The 18,186-nt window shown below is 41.3% G+C and overlaps 2 protein-coding genes across 6 annotated transcripts in view; both read right to left on the minus strand.

The window, feature by feature from the left end:
* Nucleotides 1–405: 405 nt before the first annotated feature.
* On the minus strand, nt 406–10,859 carry LOC148401883 (calcium/calmodulin-dependent protein kinase type 1D-like). The gene is made up of 14 exons (XM_088369850.1): nt 10,282–10,859; nt 8,878–8,950; nt 7,538–7,652; nt 5,599–5,724; nt 4,961–5,035; nt 4,724–4,862; nt 4,244–4,367; nt 4,057–4,132; nt 3,575–3,687; nt 3,416–3,494; nt 3,133–3,220; nt 1,946–2,280; nt 1,774–1,874; nt 406–1,458 (listed from the first exon to the last, which is right to left on the minus strand). Exons 1-13 carry the CDS (start codon nt 10,318–10,320, stop codon nt 1,817–1,819), a joined length of 1,440 nt encoding a protein of 479 aa, XP_088225976.1. The 5' UTR covers nt 10,321–10,859; the 3' UTR covers nt 406–1,458; nt 1,774–1,816.
* An 838-nt stretch (nt 10,860–11,697) lies between these two features.
* The window catches only part of mical1 (microtubule associated monooxygenase, calponin and LIM domain containing 1), a 30,745-nt gene continuing 24,256 nt past the window's right edge, over nt 11,698–18,186 (minus strand). For all 5 annotated transcript variants that reach the window (XM_088369843.1, XM_088369844.1, XM_088369845.1 and 2 more), the window contains 11 exons: nt 17,995–18,107; nt 17,729–17,794; nt 16,704–16,974; nt 15,852–15,916; nt 14,753–15,431; nt 14,153–14,259; nt 13,973–14,086; nt 13,395–13,488; nt 12,918–13,011; nt 12,483–12,556; nt 11,698–12,293 (listed from right to left, as the gene is read on the minus strand). In XM_088369843.1, coding sequence (XP_088225969.1) covers nt 12,100–12,293; nt 12,483–12,556; nt 12,918–13,011; nt 13,395–13,488; nt 13,973–14,086; nt 14,153–14,259; nt 14,753–15,431; nt 15,852–15,916; nt 16,704–16,974; nt 17,729–17,794; nt 17,995–18,107 — 1,871 coding nt within the window. In that variant the 3' untranslated portion in view covers nt 11,698–12,099. The remainder of the gene's footprint in view (nt 12,294–12,482; nt 12,557–12,917; nt 13,012–13,394; nt 13,489–13,972; nt 14,087–14,152; nt 14,260–14,752; nt 15,432–15,851; nt 15,917–16,703; nt 16,975–17,728; nt 17,795–17,994; nt 18,108–18,186) is intronic.

Below are 18,186 nucleotides of genomic sequence, written 5' to 3' on the forward strand. Positions count from 1 at the left end.
AATAACTCACGGCCAAAACCTTCAACCTGGTTCATACTGTCGCGTGTGTCATCAGGCTGTTCACTTGCGAAATATGTCTGATCTTTGTCACAGAGAGGCTTGACCTCACGAGGTCCGCTTCCACATCTCGCCTGTCAAGTCATAACACTAGTGACTGGAGTCCATGTCGTCCACATTCGAATGACATTCACCAATCTGGTTCGACTTGAAATGCCAGCTGCAAGCGTGCAAACACCCATAAAAGCAGTATTACCCATCTTTGTTGACTGTTTTTCAAGACTTGAGCAGTTGCACCACTTAAAACAAACAGAGTGAGAGAGATGCTGATTATTTAAAGACTATAAAATCTATCCTCTAGTCAGAGCTAGCAAGTTATCTTGCCACTCCATGTTGAAACAAGCCAACCAGGTATTAACAGTGTTTATTTATAAAACACATTTCAAGCTTTATTCATCCATCACATTTTCAAACACAACCTCGCCCCAATGTGTTTCACACAATCAAATAAACATTTAAAAAAAAATACATTAATTTGTCTTCTTGTCCAAAAAGCGTGTTTTATGGGGGAGTAAATGAAGAAAACTAAAACTGATTCACAGTTCACAAAAATAAAAAATGAAACAATGAATGAAATGGAAGGGGGGAAAAACCCCAAATGGACTAATTAGGTCGTGCAATGCCCTGACGTGGGCAATGCGAGCTAGATATTTAGCATGGATGTGAAAACACAATGTTTTTATTTATGCTTGAATATGACACATTTTTAGGAAATTATACTCAATTCTCATAATTCATATTGAATGTTTCCTGTATGGTATATAATTTCACAGACCGCATTCCAGGAAATTGCCCACTCTTTACAACCCCTTAAATTTGGCACCAATTGAATAAATTCTCAATTGCAAAATTTTGAAAGGAAATCACCCAAATGATACTCAAATGTAAGACATACTGTGTATTTTTCCAGCATGGCTTCTGTTTTTTTGGGCTAGAAGTGTCCTGAGTTTCATGTTGCTACTAAACTGGCGTTGAGGGCTGGATTTTCATAAATCCAGGGGGCACTGCTGAAGCCACCAAACAGATTTCCAGCATGGAAAGGTTTGTAAATAATAATTAATTTTTGAGTATGGGAAAATACTAGGGGTGCAAATAATGATACTTTTACAAAGTTGAAATTATATATAGTATTTTGCTGCTCAACAATCAGAAAATCAGAAAATCAGAAATTGTTGATCATTGTTTTTCGTTGCAAATGTATGTCGAAAGCCTCTTAGGCACTTTCGTAACTAAATGACAACACCAATGTGACAAATGTGTCCCATTGGCTGCAGTGCAGAGTTTGCAGACAGACGGCTCATGTCCGGCAGGGTTAACCACTTCCCATTCTCAGCACCGGGTGGCGCTGTAGACAAAACAGCCACATGCTGCTGAGCTGCTCAGTGTAACAGCTACACAAACCTGCAGAGAGCAAAGTTCAGATCATCAGCAGGAAGCTACTTTGAAAATGCTAATGTCTTTTTAGATTTTGATCAGATGAGAATGGTACAAACGAGAGTTGCACAATCAAACAAAAATCTCACCCTTTTTTTTTTTACCGGTTCTCAATCTTTCGCATGTATGAAGACCAGCGCAAAAAATTGTGAAAATGAAATGAAGCTGGAATATTTTTGGCGGAACGCCTGATGACCACTCCATGACCAAGCAAAGTGGTTGGACATCAGTCGTCCGCCATGTTGTTTATCAGTATGAAAGTGAAATGAATTGCGTACTTACCAAGGAAAGAGTACTTTTTCTCCAAGTAAACTTTATTCAGGCTTCACATGATGGAGCAAACGCTGGTCTGAAAGGTCTTTCCAATTCTGTTTTTGCCATATCTGAAAAGATAGGCGAGATGATGTCAGGTGAGTTCACAACGTTGGCCTGGCGGCCCGAAACGGATACGCACCCGTTGAGGTTGGCGGGTTCCGAGTGGAAGATGTACTTCTCCGTCTCGGCGATGGTGGGCGGGTGCTCCATGCTGTGGTTGGCCTTCAACGGGTGGAAGTGGCACCTGAGGTCCACATGGCTGTCGGGCAGACTCATGTGGTTCGCAGACGCCATTTTCCCTTCGGCCTCCTGGTCATCGTGTCCATTTAGGCCTTTGTGTTGCAAGACAGGGGAGGATGCCTTGACCACATGGATGTCCGGGATACGAGCAATCTTGGGGACCTGTCCGGCTGCGGCGTGCGCAAGCTGCAGCTTCTTCATGTGGTTGATGGCCACGGTGGCATTGATGGCTTGCTGTCAACATACCACACATCCACATTTTGATACTTCCAGTCTCAGTGAACTAAAAACGAAATGTCTTGATTTTTTTTATCTATGACACACCACAGAAAAGATTCTTCTTAACACGGCTGCCAAATGTAATAATTATTTTGATATTCGATTAATCGAGTGAGCGGCTCGGTGGCGCGCTGGGTAGCACGTCCGCCTCACAGTTAGGAGGGTGCGGGTTCGATTCCACCTCCGGCCCTCCCTGTGTGGAGTTTGCATGTTCCCCCCCGGGCTCGCGTGGGTTTTCTCCGGGCACTCCGGTTTCCTCCCACATCCCAAAAACATGCTTGGTAGGCCGATTGAGCGCTCCAAATTGTCCCTAGGTGTGGGTGCGAGTGCGGATGGTTGTTTGTCTCTGTGTGCCCTGCGATTGGCTGGCAACCGGTTCAGGGTGTCCCCCGCCTACTGCCCGTTGATGGCTGGGATAGGCTCCAGCACGCCCGCGACCCCCGTGGGGACTAAGCGGTTCAGAAAATGGATGGATGGATGGATGGATTAATCGAGTGGTTATTTTTTCCAATAAAAAAATCTTTTCAGTGAAAAACCAGACATCCAATTGACATTGGAGAAAATGTGCAAATATAAATTGATTATGATTGACTGACAGGACAAGTTTGAAGTAAACAGCACTTAAGGCCTAATTAAGAGTAAAGTGCTAGTGAAAGTCCTACATCAGCGACCTTGATTACAAAACAAGCTCTATTCAACTGCCCTTAATCATTGAGGATTTAGGCAGTCACCCAATTGATTGAGCGTAAACGGCCCGCCCCTCAATGGGCTTAGCCGATCAAAGAAAACAAATGAGCCGGCACTGACCTTCCATTTGGACTTGGCAAAGTTCTTTTGGATCTGCACACTGACGGAATAGTAGATGTCCTGGCTACGGGCCGTCTTTCCGATTATCCTAGAAAAGCACGCAACAGGTGTATTTTCAGGGAGGCTCTTAAGCTTTCATCCCTGACTGCGTTTCTTTACTTTATACTATGTAGACTAAACGGCCAAAAAACTAGGCTTAAAAAAAGTGAGAAATATTATTTAACAACATGATCTGCCAATGGAGCAGCAATGGGCTTTCAAGGCAAAGCTTTTTGAAACTCACCAGGGGTGTCGGAGTGCTTGGTCAGTGTTGTAGCGCTTGAGGGGGTTTTTCTCCATCATGTTTCGGATAAAGTCTTTGGCTGCATTGATCAAGAAAGATGGTGATGAGAGTCCAAAAACGAGAGACACCGGTGTCCACGTGGGCCTCGGCCGCTCTTACCCGATTCGGAAATGTCGTCCCAGAAGGGAGAGTCAAACTCGTACTGCGCCTTGATGATCTTGGAGAAGAGGCGAGTCTCGCTCTCTTCGTAGAAAGGAGGATAGCCACAGAGTCTGAAAAGACACAATTAAGAAATTGAATCAATCAGAACAAAAAGATATCAAAAGAAAAAATGCTTTTATTAAAACAAAAACTGACTGAAACTACTTCACCATATGTTTATAAAATAAACTAAAAAAATATATATATAATGGTACCAAAATTGTCCTTTGTTTTTATCGTTGTTATTTTCCACCATAACTGAGCTTTGAGGGTTTATTTATATCGCATTTATTTTCAGCATTGCTGCAAAGAAGAAGGTCAAATATGATTCAAGTAGTTTTTTTTAGCTGGCACTAAATGAATACATTTGCAATGTGCAAGGTAAAACAACGCTGGAGAAATTGTTAATTCAGTTTGGACTTTTTGACTTGGACGCTCACAAGATATACGTGATCACTCCAATAGACCAGCAGTCCACTGCCTTGCTGTAAGGCTTCTGTGCCAACACCTCAGGAGCTGCAAGAAGTGAAACATATTCAGTTAGAATTCAAATCAGTCTTACACTGTAATGCAACAAATACATGTTAGTCGATTTAGGAATAAATCATTGAAGTGTATCTTCCTCACCAACATATCCTGGGGTGCCACAGGCAGTGGACATAACACCCTTGTCCACCATCTTGGACAAGCCAAAATCACTGATCATGATCTTGGAGTTCTCCTCTGGGCTGTAGTACAGAATGTTCTCTGGCTACACAAAGACAAAATGTGCATTAAGTTTGTCGCAATGATTGTGAGAAACAGACATTGACATATTGCTCACATTTTAAATAAATATTGCACCGCGGCTCAGCTAACTGGCTAGCATGCTAACGTGCAAAATCTCTGCAATTATTATTTCACTTTGGAGATTAATTTAGTTCATATTGAACTGTATTTGTGGGTAAATTAATATAATTAGTATTTATTTCATGTGTCTGACAGCAGGCAATATTCTAATTGATGGCTCAGAAAAAAGAAATCCAGTAATTGATAGTTGTAGGGATCCAAGCATTTTGCCTGATGCCAGCAAGGTATTTTATCCATATTTTGTTTTCAAAGTCGTACCTTGAGGTCCCGATGGACAACGCCGCTCTGATGCAAGTAGCTGACAGCCTGCAACACTTGTTGGATCACACGACTGGCGTCCCTCTCAGAGTACACACCTCGGTCCAGGATACGGTCAAAGAGCTCGCCGCCGGAAACGCTGGTGGTGGCGCATGGACACACAACACTTGTATCAATCAACCTTTCAACTGTTCCTGGTGCCACTTTGTGGGCGCCATTCATCCTATTTCAACTCACAGTTGCATGACCAGGTAGAAATGCGTCTGACTTTCATAGAAATCCTCCAACCCCACCACGTTCTCGTGTTTGATTCTGTTCAAGGACACAACAAATGTGAAGAACGGTTCATTTTACTCAAACGTACAACTAGCAAAATCAGACTCTCCACGCTTCGCTTTTCAGCTACAGGTATGTACAAACATATCATAAATACAAGTGTTTATCTGTTTATTTTATTACTAAACAGACCAACTGTAAGTTAAAGACAGTATTAGCAAGTTAAACGAAATAATGCTTAACAGTGCGCTAGACTCTTTCATGCAAAATGAGCCTCAAATTTTTGGATTCAGTTGTTTTTTATAAGTTTCAACATGCTCTGCCCGGGATGACATAAAAATAGAACCTCCCGGTTGAAACCGGTTTTCTGTCTGTTTAATCAGAACGTGTATTATTCTGCTGACTCTTTCAGAGAAGAAAGACTTCCCTTGGTGCGAAATAATTATGTACGATTATTATAGATGAAGAAAAAAACCTCACAAATAATTCAATACTTTGATGGAATGTCAAAAAAGGTGGTGAAAAGAAAAATACCATATATGGACTTGAAACTTGCTTGCTTGATACAACATGCCAATTAAAGTCTAGACACCACAAACCTCCTGAGCACGTTAATCTCGTTCTCTAGGTTGAGGTCCCTGGTATGCTTCTTCTTGATGCACTTCATTGCGAATGTCCTTCCCGTCTTCTTCTCCCTCACCATGTAAACCTCGGAAAAGGCGCCTCTGTATCATTGAATGCACAGAAACACAGAGGATGAGTTTGACATTTTATTTCACGGCTTCTATCACACAGACGACATAAGTGGCGGTGAAAAATGTACACAGTGCTTCATAAATCAGATGATAAAAGAGAAAAACATGCCTCACACCCTATCGCAGTCTCTAAACCCTTGGGCTGCATAAGACGGGTAAAACCAAGTCGGGCTAAGTACAGTAGAAAAGCATTTGTACTGAGTGTGAGATGTTCACATGTCGGGGACATGAGTCGGGATGTGCCCTGGCTATGTTGAGCCGCGTCTGAGAATAGGTGTTCCAACGTGCGGATTAAGGCCTCTGTATTAAGGCCTCCGTCCCTGACGTCATGGAACTGCCCCCCCACCCCAGGTCGCACATTGGACCACTTAAGACGCAACAAGCTCCTTTGCGTCTTCATGCGGCTCACTGGCTGACTGACACTCGGCATGAAGCACCCCCATGACAATGATCCACTTCCATGAAGGCGTTCACTCCTCAAAGTCTTTCTATTTATTGTGCAATTTGGTGCGCTTACAAATTATTATCATTATTATTATTTTAAAAAGGTTTTGTTAAACAATTTATAGGACCTCAATCATAAGCAGGGGGGGGGGGAGTTTGCAAATATTTAAGGGCATGACATCTACTTTTACACAAGATAGATGTGCTGATTTTACACATAGACTAACATTTTGTAGTAGGGTCACATTTAAGGTCTTTTGTGTCTCTACTTTTTTTTTTTTTTTTATTGACATGATGTACGCTTAGTTTGCCGGATGATTACTCCAATTACGTGCCGGGAAGATACGCCATCAAGGGCGGAATTGATTCATTTGTTTGCTTTGTCTATGTTTTGGACACTGCATCAACACACATAAAAAAAAAACCTCATTTCCTGTCTCCCTTGTACATAAAAAAAACTTTCAGGTACATACATCAGTCAAACGCTGTTTCTATGGTAACCACAACTCATTTTCCTTGTATGACCCTCCTGGAAGCTTCTGATGGCCCTCAGGAGAAATCAGTCGGCAGGAAAGCTCAAATTATTTTTGAGTCGAATATGAAGACAGCTGCGTCCGTGGATGCAAACGGATGCGGCATGTTGGTTCCTCAGCATGTTTGCATGTAGCACAGCACATGTTGCTTTGGAAAATAATGCCATGGTGAACCTAACGTCCACAACATTGCACTTTTGAACAGCATGTGATAGACGAGTTTAATGTGCACAACACAATATTTACGGAGCCCCGGATATGAAATGGTGGAGAGAGAGAGAAAAATAAAACGTGTAGCTCATAACATGCAAATTTGTTCCTGCAAATTTGTGGCACCATGTCTACCTTTCCTATTTGAAGCATTGACATGAGAAAAATATCACAGCACACCACCAAAAACAGGTCACAAAATTTACGGAATGTCTATTGCATCCCAAATACAAACATTCCTTCAGATGTCACATAGGCTACATGTTAATTGATCCATATCTTGTTTTTGTGAATGAACACCTCAACTGCCAGACAAACCCGACGCCATCGACGAGGTCAGACAAGGCTTGCGACGGACACAATGTCTAAATCGCCTGTAAAGTAGGCCTTGTCGTAGTAATCCCATCAAATGATTCGTCTGGCCTCCAGCAATAAAAAAGTCAATCACATTGGGGACTGTGTGCTAAGAAGTATTGAAATGGGAGAAAAATCCATCTATCTACAGTATCTAATTTGATGAGGCTAAGAAAGGTACACTGATCAAAATGGAAAGAAAAATCAAACACAATGTTCATCTAGTTAGTATGTGCACTTACGATCCCAACTCCTCCATGAAGTCAAAAATCTCCTGGATGTCCTGCGTGTCTTTTTTCCACACGTCGTCGGCCTCCTGACGCCCCATGTCTGCAGTGGGCCTCGGCGGGGATTTCTCTGGCAATACAAAAGAGAGCGACACTTTCACTTTACACACTCGAGACGACGGTTGTGACAAAGTAAAAGCGCCACGGAAGAACGCAGCATGGCTGTTGAAGTGCGCGCGGTCCCAATTTTATAATCCTACAATTCGTGTACAGACATCCCGGACGGCGCAAAGCAGAAATGGAATTATGACTGTCTGCTGAGGCTGCCACACGCAAACTTGTTTGGCAGGTTAGTCCGGATGCTAGGAATAATTTAGTAAATGTATTGCACTGTATTTAAAAAAAAAACTTTATGCAATTTAGTAATACTTTTGCATACCACTAGAGGGAGCCCACACGTGGTACCACCATCTTTCGAAACCAACGTCATGAATGTTACATGAAAACGAATTAGAGGATTAAGAACACCTGAAATGAGAGGGTTACCCAATTTGCTCTCCTGGCCTCTTTTCTCTTATATAATGGATTAGAAAGTCTTGATCTGTTCACCTTGATGACTTCAAATGTTGCGCATGCAATTTATGTAAACCGTTTCCTTACAAAAAAAAGCTTTGTGTTCTTCATTGAAAATTCAAGTACGCAACTCATATGAAAAGTACTGCACTGAAATGAAACACAACTTGAAATTCTTTTTGTTTCATGTCATCTGACAACAGCTCCTCAAAATCAAGCAGCACATTGTTTTTGTCTAAATGAAGCGTAAACAACCAAATCACAAGAACACAAAATGACAGCAAATTTTGACGCTTCAGTAGAACATAACATGCGACTAGTCATTTTAATACATCACAATCTGCACCCATTGTTCAAATGTGACATGATTATCACAATTACATTTCATTAATTTAATGTCGAGAGAACTTTCAATGTGAAATCAATTCACTCTGTACATATTGCAATTCATCTTAATCTCAAAAATTAACTTTCCAACGTGCACTAATTATTCAAGTCTTGGTTAAGTTATATATTGCGTAGTACATTTGTGTCTAAATTTACAACTGACCACACAGCAACATCTTAAGCATCTATTTTATTCTGGTTCATCTTAGACCTAAAGATGATTCCTCACTGATTATCTTGTATTATCTGTACTTAGTTGCGTGTTCTATATTATTTAATTTAAATATTCGGGAGCATTGCTGCTGTGACAAGATCATTTCCCTTCACAGAATCAAGCAACAATCAGAATATAACCATCCATCCATCTAGCTATCTCTCTATGTAACAGGACTTACCTAGGGAAATGCTGGAAGTCTGCTGTGACTCTCTTGCCGTGTGTGCAGAGACTGGCTGGGATGTCGCATATACCTGGAGGAAGAGGAGGATGAAGAAGAAGGAGGAGGAGGATGAAGAGAAAGGGGCGGGGCATAGAGCATTGAACATTTGAACTACTTGTGACAGCAGTCACAATAAAATAGACAAAAAGAACTTTGAAAAATGTCCAAGAATTGTCAGAGTTTGTGCAATTTAAAACTTCACATCTAGATGTTTTTCCTTTTACAGCAAAATAATTTTGTCTCCAAATATTAGTTATGGGCCTCTCTAGATTTATTTATAATTCTCAGATGGTTTTCCAAAGAGGGGTGACTCTAAAATACACGCTTGACCTTTGGGCAACTTAGTCTGACCTTTATTGAGACCTTATTATGCAACCTGCTGGCCTTAAACAAAGAACATAGCTGTAAAATAACAAGCATTTGATCCATACATGGAAGAAAACATTTTTTGCAGATTCAGAAGGACTTGTTCAGCTTTTCATTGCTCTTGACATTTTGACACCATTTCACATGCCACCCAACAATAGATCAACAGTAACTCACCGTCAAACAGAAAGTAAGCACTCACAGAGGACACAAAGGAAGTTATTTTGGTGTTCACACAGTTACGTAAGTTGATTGAATTGACAGATAACCCGCCGGCTGCTCAAGAACAACCGGAGATTAGTGCAAGACAACAGCACTTGATCAACCAACAAGAAAATTTCACACACAGCAACTGCAAAAACAAAACATACAAATGAGCTTTTGAGATGATGCAAGTTGTTGCCAATATAGTTATTTCTCCAAATTCAAGTAGTTCAAATGTGGATTTTGACGTGAACGTGGCATCAGCTTGTTCATATGAATGAGTCACACAGAAAAGGAAAAAATAATTACAGTGGCGTGATTGTTACTTTCTTGCATGTTTGTCACACTTGGTAAATATTTCCCACTATCTAACAAATGTAACATATGTAATGCAGTTTTTATATGGTTTTCTCCTATTAATGGGAGACACTGGAGGGTTTACGAGCATAAATGGCCTTTTAAAGGTCATGCCGCAAACTTTTGTTTTGAAGCCACTCCAAAATCTTTTTTTTTTTTTCCCAGTTTACAAGCAGCCTCATATCATCACACTACTACCTCCGCAGTTGACTCTAGACATGTTCTCCTGAAACGCTGCGCTACATTTTACACCGTATGTGACAATACACATACCTTCCAAGAAATTCAACCTTTGTTTAATCAGTCACATCTTTTGCAAAAGTTAGGACAAGATGTTTTTTTTTTTTTTTGTCAGTAGTGTCTTTTGCCTTGGAACTCTGCAATGATGTCATTTTGGCCCAGTATCTTGCATATTATTAAATCATAAATTCTTACCTTAATTGAAGCGAGAGCCATCAATTCTTTTGACATCATGCTAGGTTCCTTTGTGACCTCCGGGATGAGTCATTACGATGCTTTTGGGGTCATCTATAGGCTGGCCACTCCTGGGAAGGCGAGTAACCATCAAGTAGCCTACTTCTTCACACAGGGTCAGGAAGCATTGAATATTCTTTTTCTTAAAGGTTAGTGTTATGGGCTGATGAATAAATAAATACATCAAATAATCTAAAAATTGCTTTTTTTGTCATCTAGCTTGTCTTTGTCAATTCTTTACATTTGTTGGATGATCTAAGATATTCATGGGGGCAAATCAATTGTAAAGGAGTAAATGCTTCAATCATAAATACTTTATCCTAATAATTTATATCACCCCCCAAATAAAAACACACTATTAGTCTTTTCCTTTTAAATTTTGAAATATATATCACTTGGAAGTACAGTAATCCCTCACTTTCATGGCCTTGCTGCTTTGCTAAATTTTTTTTTTAGGGTGTGTCACTGACAATGACCCACAGGCTACTGGTGCGCACTATTCACCATCAACAATGGGTTTATTTGTGATTTTGGTGTTTTGTTGCATGTGGGTGAAGTTAAAGCAAAGATAAAATGAAGAATGATTTAATTTGGGGGAAAAATCTTGAAATAAAAACTGAAATAATTAGTAATAGATATTTTGTGTTAAAGTGCATGATTTCATGATCTAAGACTCATCAGTTATTGTTTGTAATTTCATACTTTGAAGGTTTTTCACCTGACGAAATAGAGTGAAGCCACATCCTAGAGTCAAGCCCTTCTTTGCAAGTGGAGAAAGCTGTGCGGTCAAAATACACTTGACAGGCAAAACGACAATACATTTGTATAGACAATTTGCTCCCCCTTGTGGAGTCACTCCGAAGTGGTCATCAAGCACAGTTGGGGACGGAACAGATTCAGGTCATACATGGAACTCAGACGATTTTGTATCAAGGAAGTCCAAAATTATTAACATTTCATTTGGGATTAGTAAACAGGCTTAACATAAGAAAGCATACACACTGAAAAATAAAAAACTAATTATTTCAATTTGTTGCTATTGAGGTCTTATATTTTTGTGTGCAAAGCAACACTTTATTTCAATTGTCTGCTTCTTCAATAGAATCTTTTCTTTGCCGTTGCTTTATTCTTGTTTATAATCAAGCTAGAACCTTTCTCTAGTTAGAATGGTTTGAATCTCTTGAGAATTGTGTGGAGGTGACTACGTATATGTAAACAAGGGAATTCTGGGAATGGTGAACCAGAAGTCAGAAGTCCTGAATGAGTTGATTATTTCAAGCAAAACGTAAACTCACACGGACTTGCGTAAAAGATCTGCCCAATCGGCATTGCAATGTGATAGTGAGAGAATAAATCCGATTGGCTGACTGCAAAACCTTTGAGGTCCACCGTACCATAAGCTTTATTGACTAGATTGAGAAGTACCAAAGAGAGCGTGTGGATTATTTCTGACTCGATGAGTGAACAAGAAGCAAACGCAATGTGAACCTTTTCAAAGCCTCAATCCGGCTCATCATCTTTCATCTGCAAGGCTGTCATTTCATGCTGCTTTGTCAAGACAGCCTGTTTACCAGACAAATCCAGGTCAGGTCCCTCGCTGGGCGATGATTATCCGCCGTTTGTGCATCATCATCATCATCATCTCCCAGCTGATGTCTCCCCATGGATGGAAGCTGCTTCATTCAGCTCGTCAGTGTGAAATCTTTGGCTTTGCAGCATTTGTGTTTCAAGTGTGAGAACGCCCAAAGAGTTTTTTTTTCCTTCTTCTTCTTCTTTTTGTTACTGCCAGTGAACCTGAGCTCCCGTCTTGGAATGGCGTTTGACCTCCATGACGGAGAGAACCTCCCGCTCCTCTTGGATTTCCTTCAGCCTTTTTTCCTCCAGGAAGGACACCAGCGAGTCTCGCATGTCCACCACCTCGATCATCTGCTGCAGGACGCGATCCTCTTCCGCCTGCTGCTCGGCTGTCTTGTCTGACACACGGAAGGAAGCCGATAGACAAGTCACACATCACCGATATATAGTTTCAGTCGGAAGTCACAGAATTATTTTGGCGAGCTTGATATAATCAACAATAAATGATGACATCACATATCAAGTCCGCAGGCCTTGAGTTTGACCCGGTTTGCAGACCTAAATAAATCATCAACGTATGCACGCACCGCTCATGTCCATGTATTTCCTGAGCTCCAATTCCAGCATGCTCTGTTTGTCTTCAAGCTCCAGTTGTCGCGATCTGAGATAAAAAGCAACATTGCAGCTAAACATTGCATATGGAATGCTCCCCACTCCAGGCATGATCCAGTTAAGTCGAGTCACTTTAATGTCATTGACTGACGGTAGTGCTAATTAAGGCTACAGAAATTATGTGAAGGCACTTAACACATTCAGCAAATGACTCACACAATAAAAAAAAAAACACATTAGCACTTAGCATAGGAGGCGAGTCTTTCTTAGATACTTTCGCCTTTTTTGTCCACAAACGTCAGACTATTCCATATTTCTTAAAAATGTTCCTACACAATGACCCTGTGGTCTGAGTCTGTGTGGGAGAACAATGGGCACAACAACAGCCATGAGCTAAAATGCACACTTACGCCACCATGAGGTCAGACTCCTCTGAGACCAAGGCGTTCTTCTCGTGGACCAGCTGGAGCCAATGCTCGATCATGTCGGGGGAACTATCGATCTCTACAAGTGTAAAAGCAGATTTTGGATCAGTGAATAAAGATGACGTGCTGATTGAGGTTACTAACAGCATGAATATTCAATCGATTGCGTAACTAGGAGCAGAACTGAATAGTAAAATATTGGCTGTGAAACCTGCAGCAGACTAGTCTAGCTTTTTCAGAAGAATGCATTTTCTTTACTGTTCTTTGCTTTTATAAAAGTAGGCCGCAACTTTTGAATCCCAGGGCGAGAACTTTCAGTTGAGAACCACAGCAACTGCAAGCAAACTACAATCATGCCCCTTTTATCGAGGGAGTGAAGTCCACCAGCAATAGGTGGAAATATACTTTAGTGTCTCGATCGTGCATAACAATGAAAACAAAAGGGTGGTGCTGGGTTCTTACGGGGTTCTCCTCTTATACTTTGCTCAAGCGCCACGCCCTTCTCCTCCAAATCCCGGAAGGTCACCTCGATCTCTTCCAGCCTTCTCTGGATTGACTACCAAAAAAAAGGGAACAAAAAATGCTGTATTGTGACAATATGCTAGAAAAATAAAGGACAATAATGATTCAATTCAACTGCACTGTACAGTAAAAGTTAAATACAAATCAAAATAGTAGTTCACCTCGTTGCCAGCGCATTTTGTCTGAGCCTTCAAAATGTTCTACAACAACAAAAGCACCCAATCTAACAGAATGAGGAGCCTTCTTTAAAAATATCTTTCATTTTATTAATCATCAAGTCCAACAACAACAAGTCCCCCCCCCAAAAAAACCCCACCAACTACTGACCAAAAAGTGGAGAAAAATTTGCTTTTTGTGAAAAAAAAACCCAACCCAAAAATTAGCACTGTGACTTTGGGACCAATAAATTTTACTTTTGTGACACCTCAAACTATAAAGACAAAAAAACAACACTAGAACTATTTTTTAATGGGCAAAACAAAATAAACTAGAACATGACAGACGGGTGTCATACACACCTGTGCTTGTCGGAGTCGTTGTAACTCGCTCATCTTGGCTCGCCGCTCCAGCGTCCTCATCTTCATCACTTCCAACTTCTCCGCCTCCACCGGGTTGGCCGGTAACATCTGAAACTGCAAAGTCATAACGGTGAGTGCGCGGTGCTGCGTTGAGCTCGGCAATTCAAAGGTTCTGCTTGCCTTCCCGTCCAATGAGTCGATGTCCTGGTCCAACATATCATCGTCGTCGTCCTCATCTCCGTCAACGGCTTCTTCGGAGTCCCCGTGAATGTGTCTAAAGGTTGTTTCTGTGGGGAAAAAAGAACCAGATAGAAGTTTGCTTGCCAGCCTACAGCGTTCCATACATTTTTCCTTTTTTCCAAAAGTCTTTATTTTTTAGCTTATACAGAATTGTTATTTATTATTACGTTTGTACTCCATATGCATTAATGAATTATTATTGTGCAACTTTTTGGCCCATTTAAAAATTAAAATGAATAAAACATCTGAAAATGAAAATCATTTTGTGCGTTTCAATTTCTTGAATGATTTCTGAATCAACATCAAAGCATTTAAATCAACATCAAATCAAATCGCAACCTAAAGAATCAAAATCAAATCGAGTTGGGAGCATTTTTAGGGGTGGTGGCTATCGAATATTCTTTGAAGATATTATTTTACCGTTTATCCTACAAGTCATTCAAGTAATCAGCAAGCATGCGAGGGACAGGCATAATTTTTGGACACCATTTGTTGCCATCTGTTCAATGAAGCAATTGGTTGTAAACAACCTTTACTCACCCACTTTCCCAGGCTGATGAACACTGAGTCGCGTGTCTCTGCCGATCCTGGGCGAGGAAAGATTCCAGGGGGAGAACTTGGATCGTACTCTGGGTTGCCCGGCGGGCATCTCTTTCCTCCGGAAGCAGCGTCTGTTCCTCTTTTCGCGAATCTGACCGGCCGTACTGCCGCTCCAGTAGCCCTCCTCCTCTGGTCCGTCCTCCGCCTTGGGAGGACTTGCGCCTCGCGCCGTCGCCGAGGACGAGGAGCCGGACGAAGAGCCACCGGGGGTCTCTGAGTCCGAGTCGGCGGTGAAGGTCAGGAGGTTGACCAGCTGATCCTTCTCCTCATCGCTCAACTTAAGTTTGCGGAGCGACTGCTTGGGCCGCGAGTCGAGAATGACCTCGGGTGTCTCTCGCACGGCTTTCGGAGGCGGAATGTTTTTCGGACTTGCGGGAATTAAAAGATGCATTGTGCGAGGCTTCACCACGGGAGGAGAAGGCAGGGGGCTGGTCTGCCGAGAGAGACGGGGCTTGGGGAGTGGGGGCTGTCTGTCTGTCTGATCAACTCGCCGCTCGGCATCGTTTGTGGCTTCTTCGACAGAAGGTAGCGATCTTAGCGTGGGCTCGTCATCGTCATCAGATGGGGATGGCGTGCAACCATCGCTGGAAAGGCTGTTTTGTTCATTTCCTATACTGTCCTATGAGGACAAAAGACATTGAAAAGATATTTCAGACTGCGCACAATGCAAAATAGAATTAAGAAGAGATGATAAATAAACACTGGATACTGTTTTAATGTCTGTCTAAATGCTGCTGCTGCACCATTTGTGCAGCAATATAGTTGTAAAATATACAGCAATATCAATATTATTGCAAACATGTACACGAAGCCATTTTTATTTTCTAATGACTAAATTACAGGTTTTTCATGTGGAAAAATAAGCAAAAGCAATGTAACCTTTCCTAATTAGTTGTTATTACAGAAGATAAAGTTCAGCTTTTAGCTGGCGATGCAGTTTGCGTCTGACTGGCGAAATTCCGATAAAAGCATTGATTGGATCGGAAGCAGCAGAAAGAAAAACAAGAGCACTTTGCATCTGATGTGTTGTGTGACGCACCTTACGAGACAACATTCCCGCTGGGTCTTCCAGCTCTTCAGCGTGAAGCTCGCAGTAAAATCTCCCTGTGGGGGATGACACACATGAAATAAGCAGGCACAGAGTCTTGTGGCTACAAACGAGCTAGCCTGTATCTATTCTGTTGTCTTAATTTACTTTAGTTTATTTAATTTAATTTGAGCCACTGAAAATCAAGCAGCAACAGACAACAACAAACAAAAGGCATAAGTAAAGCTCTCAGCTTATTGTTTCAGGCTAGCAAGTAAATAACAGTAGGTTGGATTCAAGTATTACTAACCCATAAATTGACAACCTTCCTCCAGAGTTACCTATAGTGTGTTTTTATTTTTCTTTGGTCATGGGAAAAAAAAAATAGCTTTTTTCTTTTGAATTAAATGAATCTTAACGAGTTGCTTGTTTCAAGTTTCACCATGCTAATTTGTCATGTTTAAGCAATGAACAATATGGAATTCAACAAAATACAATATACATATAATTGTTTGTAGTGTGCACACGGAAGGTATGAAAATTTGTACTATTGTTAATTGCACATCAGTCACTACTGACTTCTGTACACTGCCTCTCACTGGTCAGACAACGTCATTGCAGAAAAAGTAATTATAGTAAAAGATTATGGAAAGCTTGCAATTTTGGGGTGCTCAAATACATGTGCAATGTGTTGCAAACATGTTTTAATCCATTAAAATGTTATTAAAGTGGCAGGAGAGGTATTTCTGAGGGGGGAGGGCATGGTCCCTATAACAGAAAATTTTCAACATTTCCTGGAATGCCTACTCATCTTTCAATCAGTCAACAGTTTAGAACAGGCTTTCGCAAGCTGCCAAAAAGTACCTGTGTCCTGATGGAAGGCGTAGTCTCCGAGTCGCAGCGTGACGCCGCATCGGTGGCACGTGAAGCAGCCACGATGGAAGAACTTGCCCTCTGCACTGATGCGCTCCAGCACATAGACCCGGCCGCTGCAGAAGTAGCACGCCTCGCTGTTGGCCTGCGACATGCAAGCGGGCTCAGGCGCAACAAGTGCTGGAGGCGAACTGAGATCAGGGGAGCTCAGGGGTGCCGCCTGGGATGTGGAGTGACGGATCTGAAGTGTCCTCGAAGGTGCCTATATGTAAAATGATAATTATAATCATTATAGTTATTATTATTAGCAGGGGCACTCTTAGTTATAACTGGCCTCAAGTGTACAGTTCTCATTGTGAAATCATGGACTACTGTACTTAGATTGCTACAGGAGTAAAGGTATACCATAAATAAATGGTTTAGTGACATTTTCCATAATTTCAATACAGAAAATATACTGAAAACCAAATGGTTCATCTTTCACTTAAGTTCAAACAAAAACCAAAATGTGCAAAGAGGGACTGGCTCTACAGGAATGCAGCAGTAACCAAAAAAAAAAAAGAAAAGGTTAAAAAATCCCCCCCAAAAAACAACAAAAAGAGCAGCTGCTAAAAATTTAAAACCCTTTCTTTTCAGGAAATTGTCATGTCAGGTCTTTGAAACCCCTTCATAATTTGCTTCACATGATTGCCCCTGCATTTTGCTTCTTCAAATTTTATGCCAGATAACTTCTTTTGAAAAAAATCAGGGGAATAAATGACCCCCACAAAAAATGATCAGGTATCAGATATGGCCCACAAGCCTTGAGTTGGCCACCAATGCAGAACATCATTATGGTAGAGCTTGAAAACATTCTTGTGGTTGTAAAAAAACAAAAAAAAGGAAAAATAATATTCGTCAGTTGTTGTTTTTTTTTGTCACTGAGGTTTGAGGCATGTGAAAATACAATTCTGCTTGTATTAGCTTCTCTGGTTCAGAAAGCTCTCAAAAATGTGATTTAGTGAATAAAAACTTACACAGTCCTCCTCTCCCATCTTTGTATTGTTTTCTTTTGTTTGTTCCTTCTCGGCTGCCAGTTTCTCCTGCGGATGAAAATCGACTCTCATGACTCGATACGCTACTTTAATGAATAATTAAAACCACATTGCCCTGAAATGTCTGTGCTTTCGCTGCTCAGCAGACATGAGTCATAATCAAGAAGTCAGGTCAAGACGCCAGACAAGCGACGGGCCGTCATATTTCATCAACTTAAGATGCTAAGTGGGTGTGCGCGCGCGGGTACCTTGCGTCTTTGCAGAGAGTTATGCTTAAGCTTGCTGAGGAAGAAGACAGCCGAGTGCGTCTGGGAGAGTGTCAAAGGCTTGGACGACGTCAAGAAGCCTTTGGGCTCTGGAGCTGAAAGAGAGGAAGAAGAACAACAGGAACATGTTAGGCAAGCATTTCACAACACATTCAAATGTTGCAGCACTGCACT

This window comes from Syngnathus floridae, chromosome 2, assembly GCF_059516105.1.
Source record: "Syngnathus floridae isolate MCC-2025c chromosome 2, RoL_Sflo_1.0, whole genome shotgun sequence".
NCBI lineage: Eukaryota > Metazoa > Chordata > Actinopteri > Syngnathiformes > Syngnathidae > Syngnathus > Syngnathus floridae.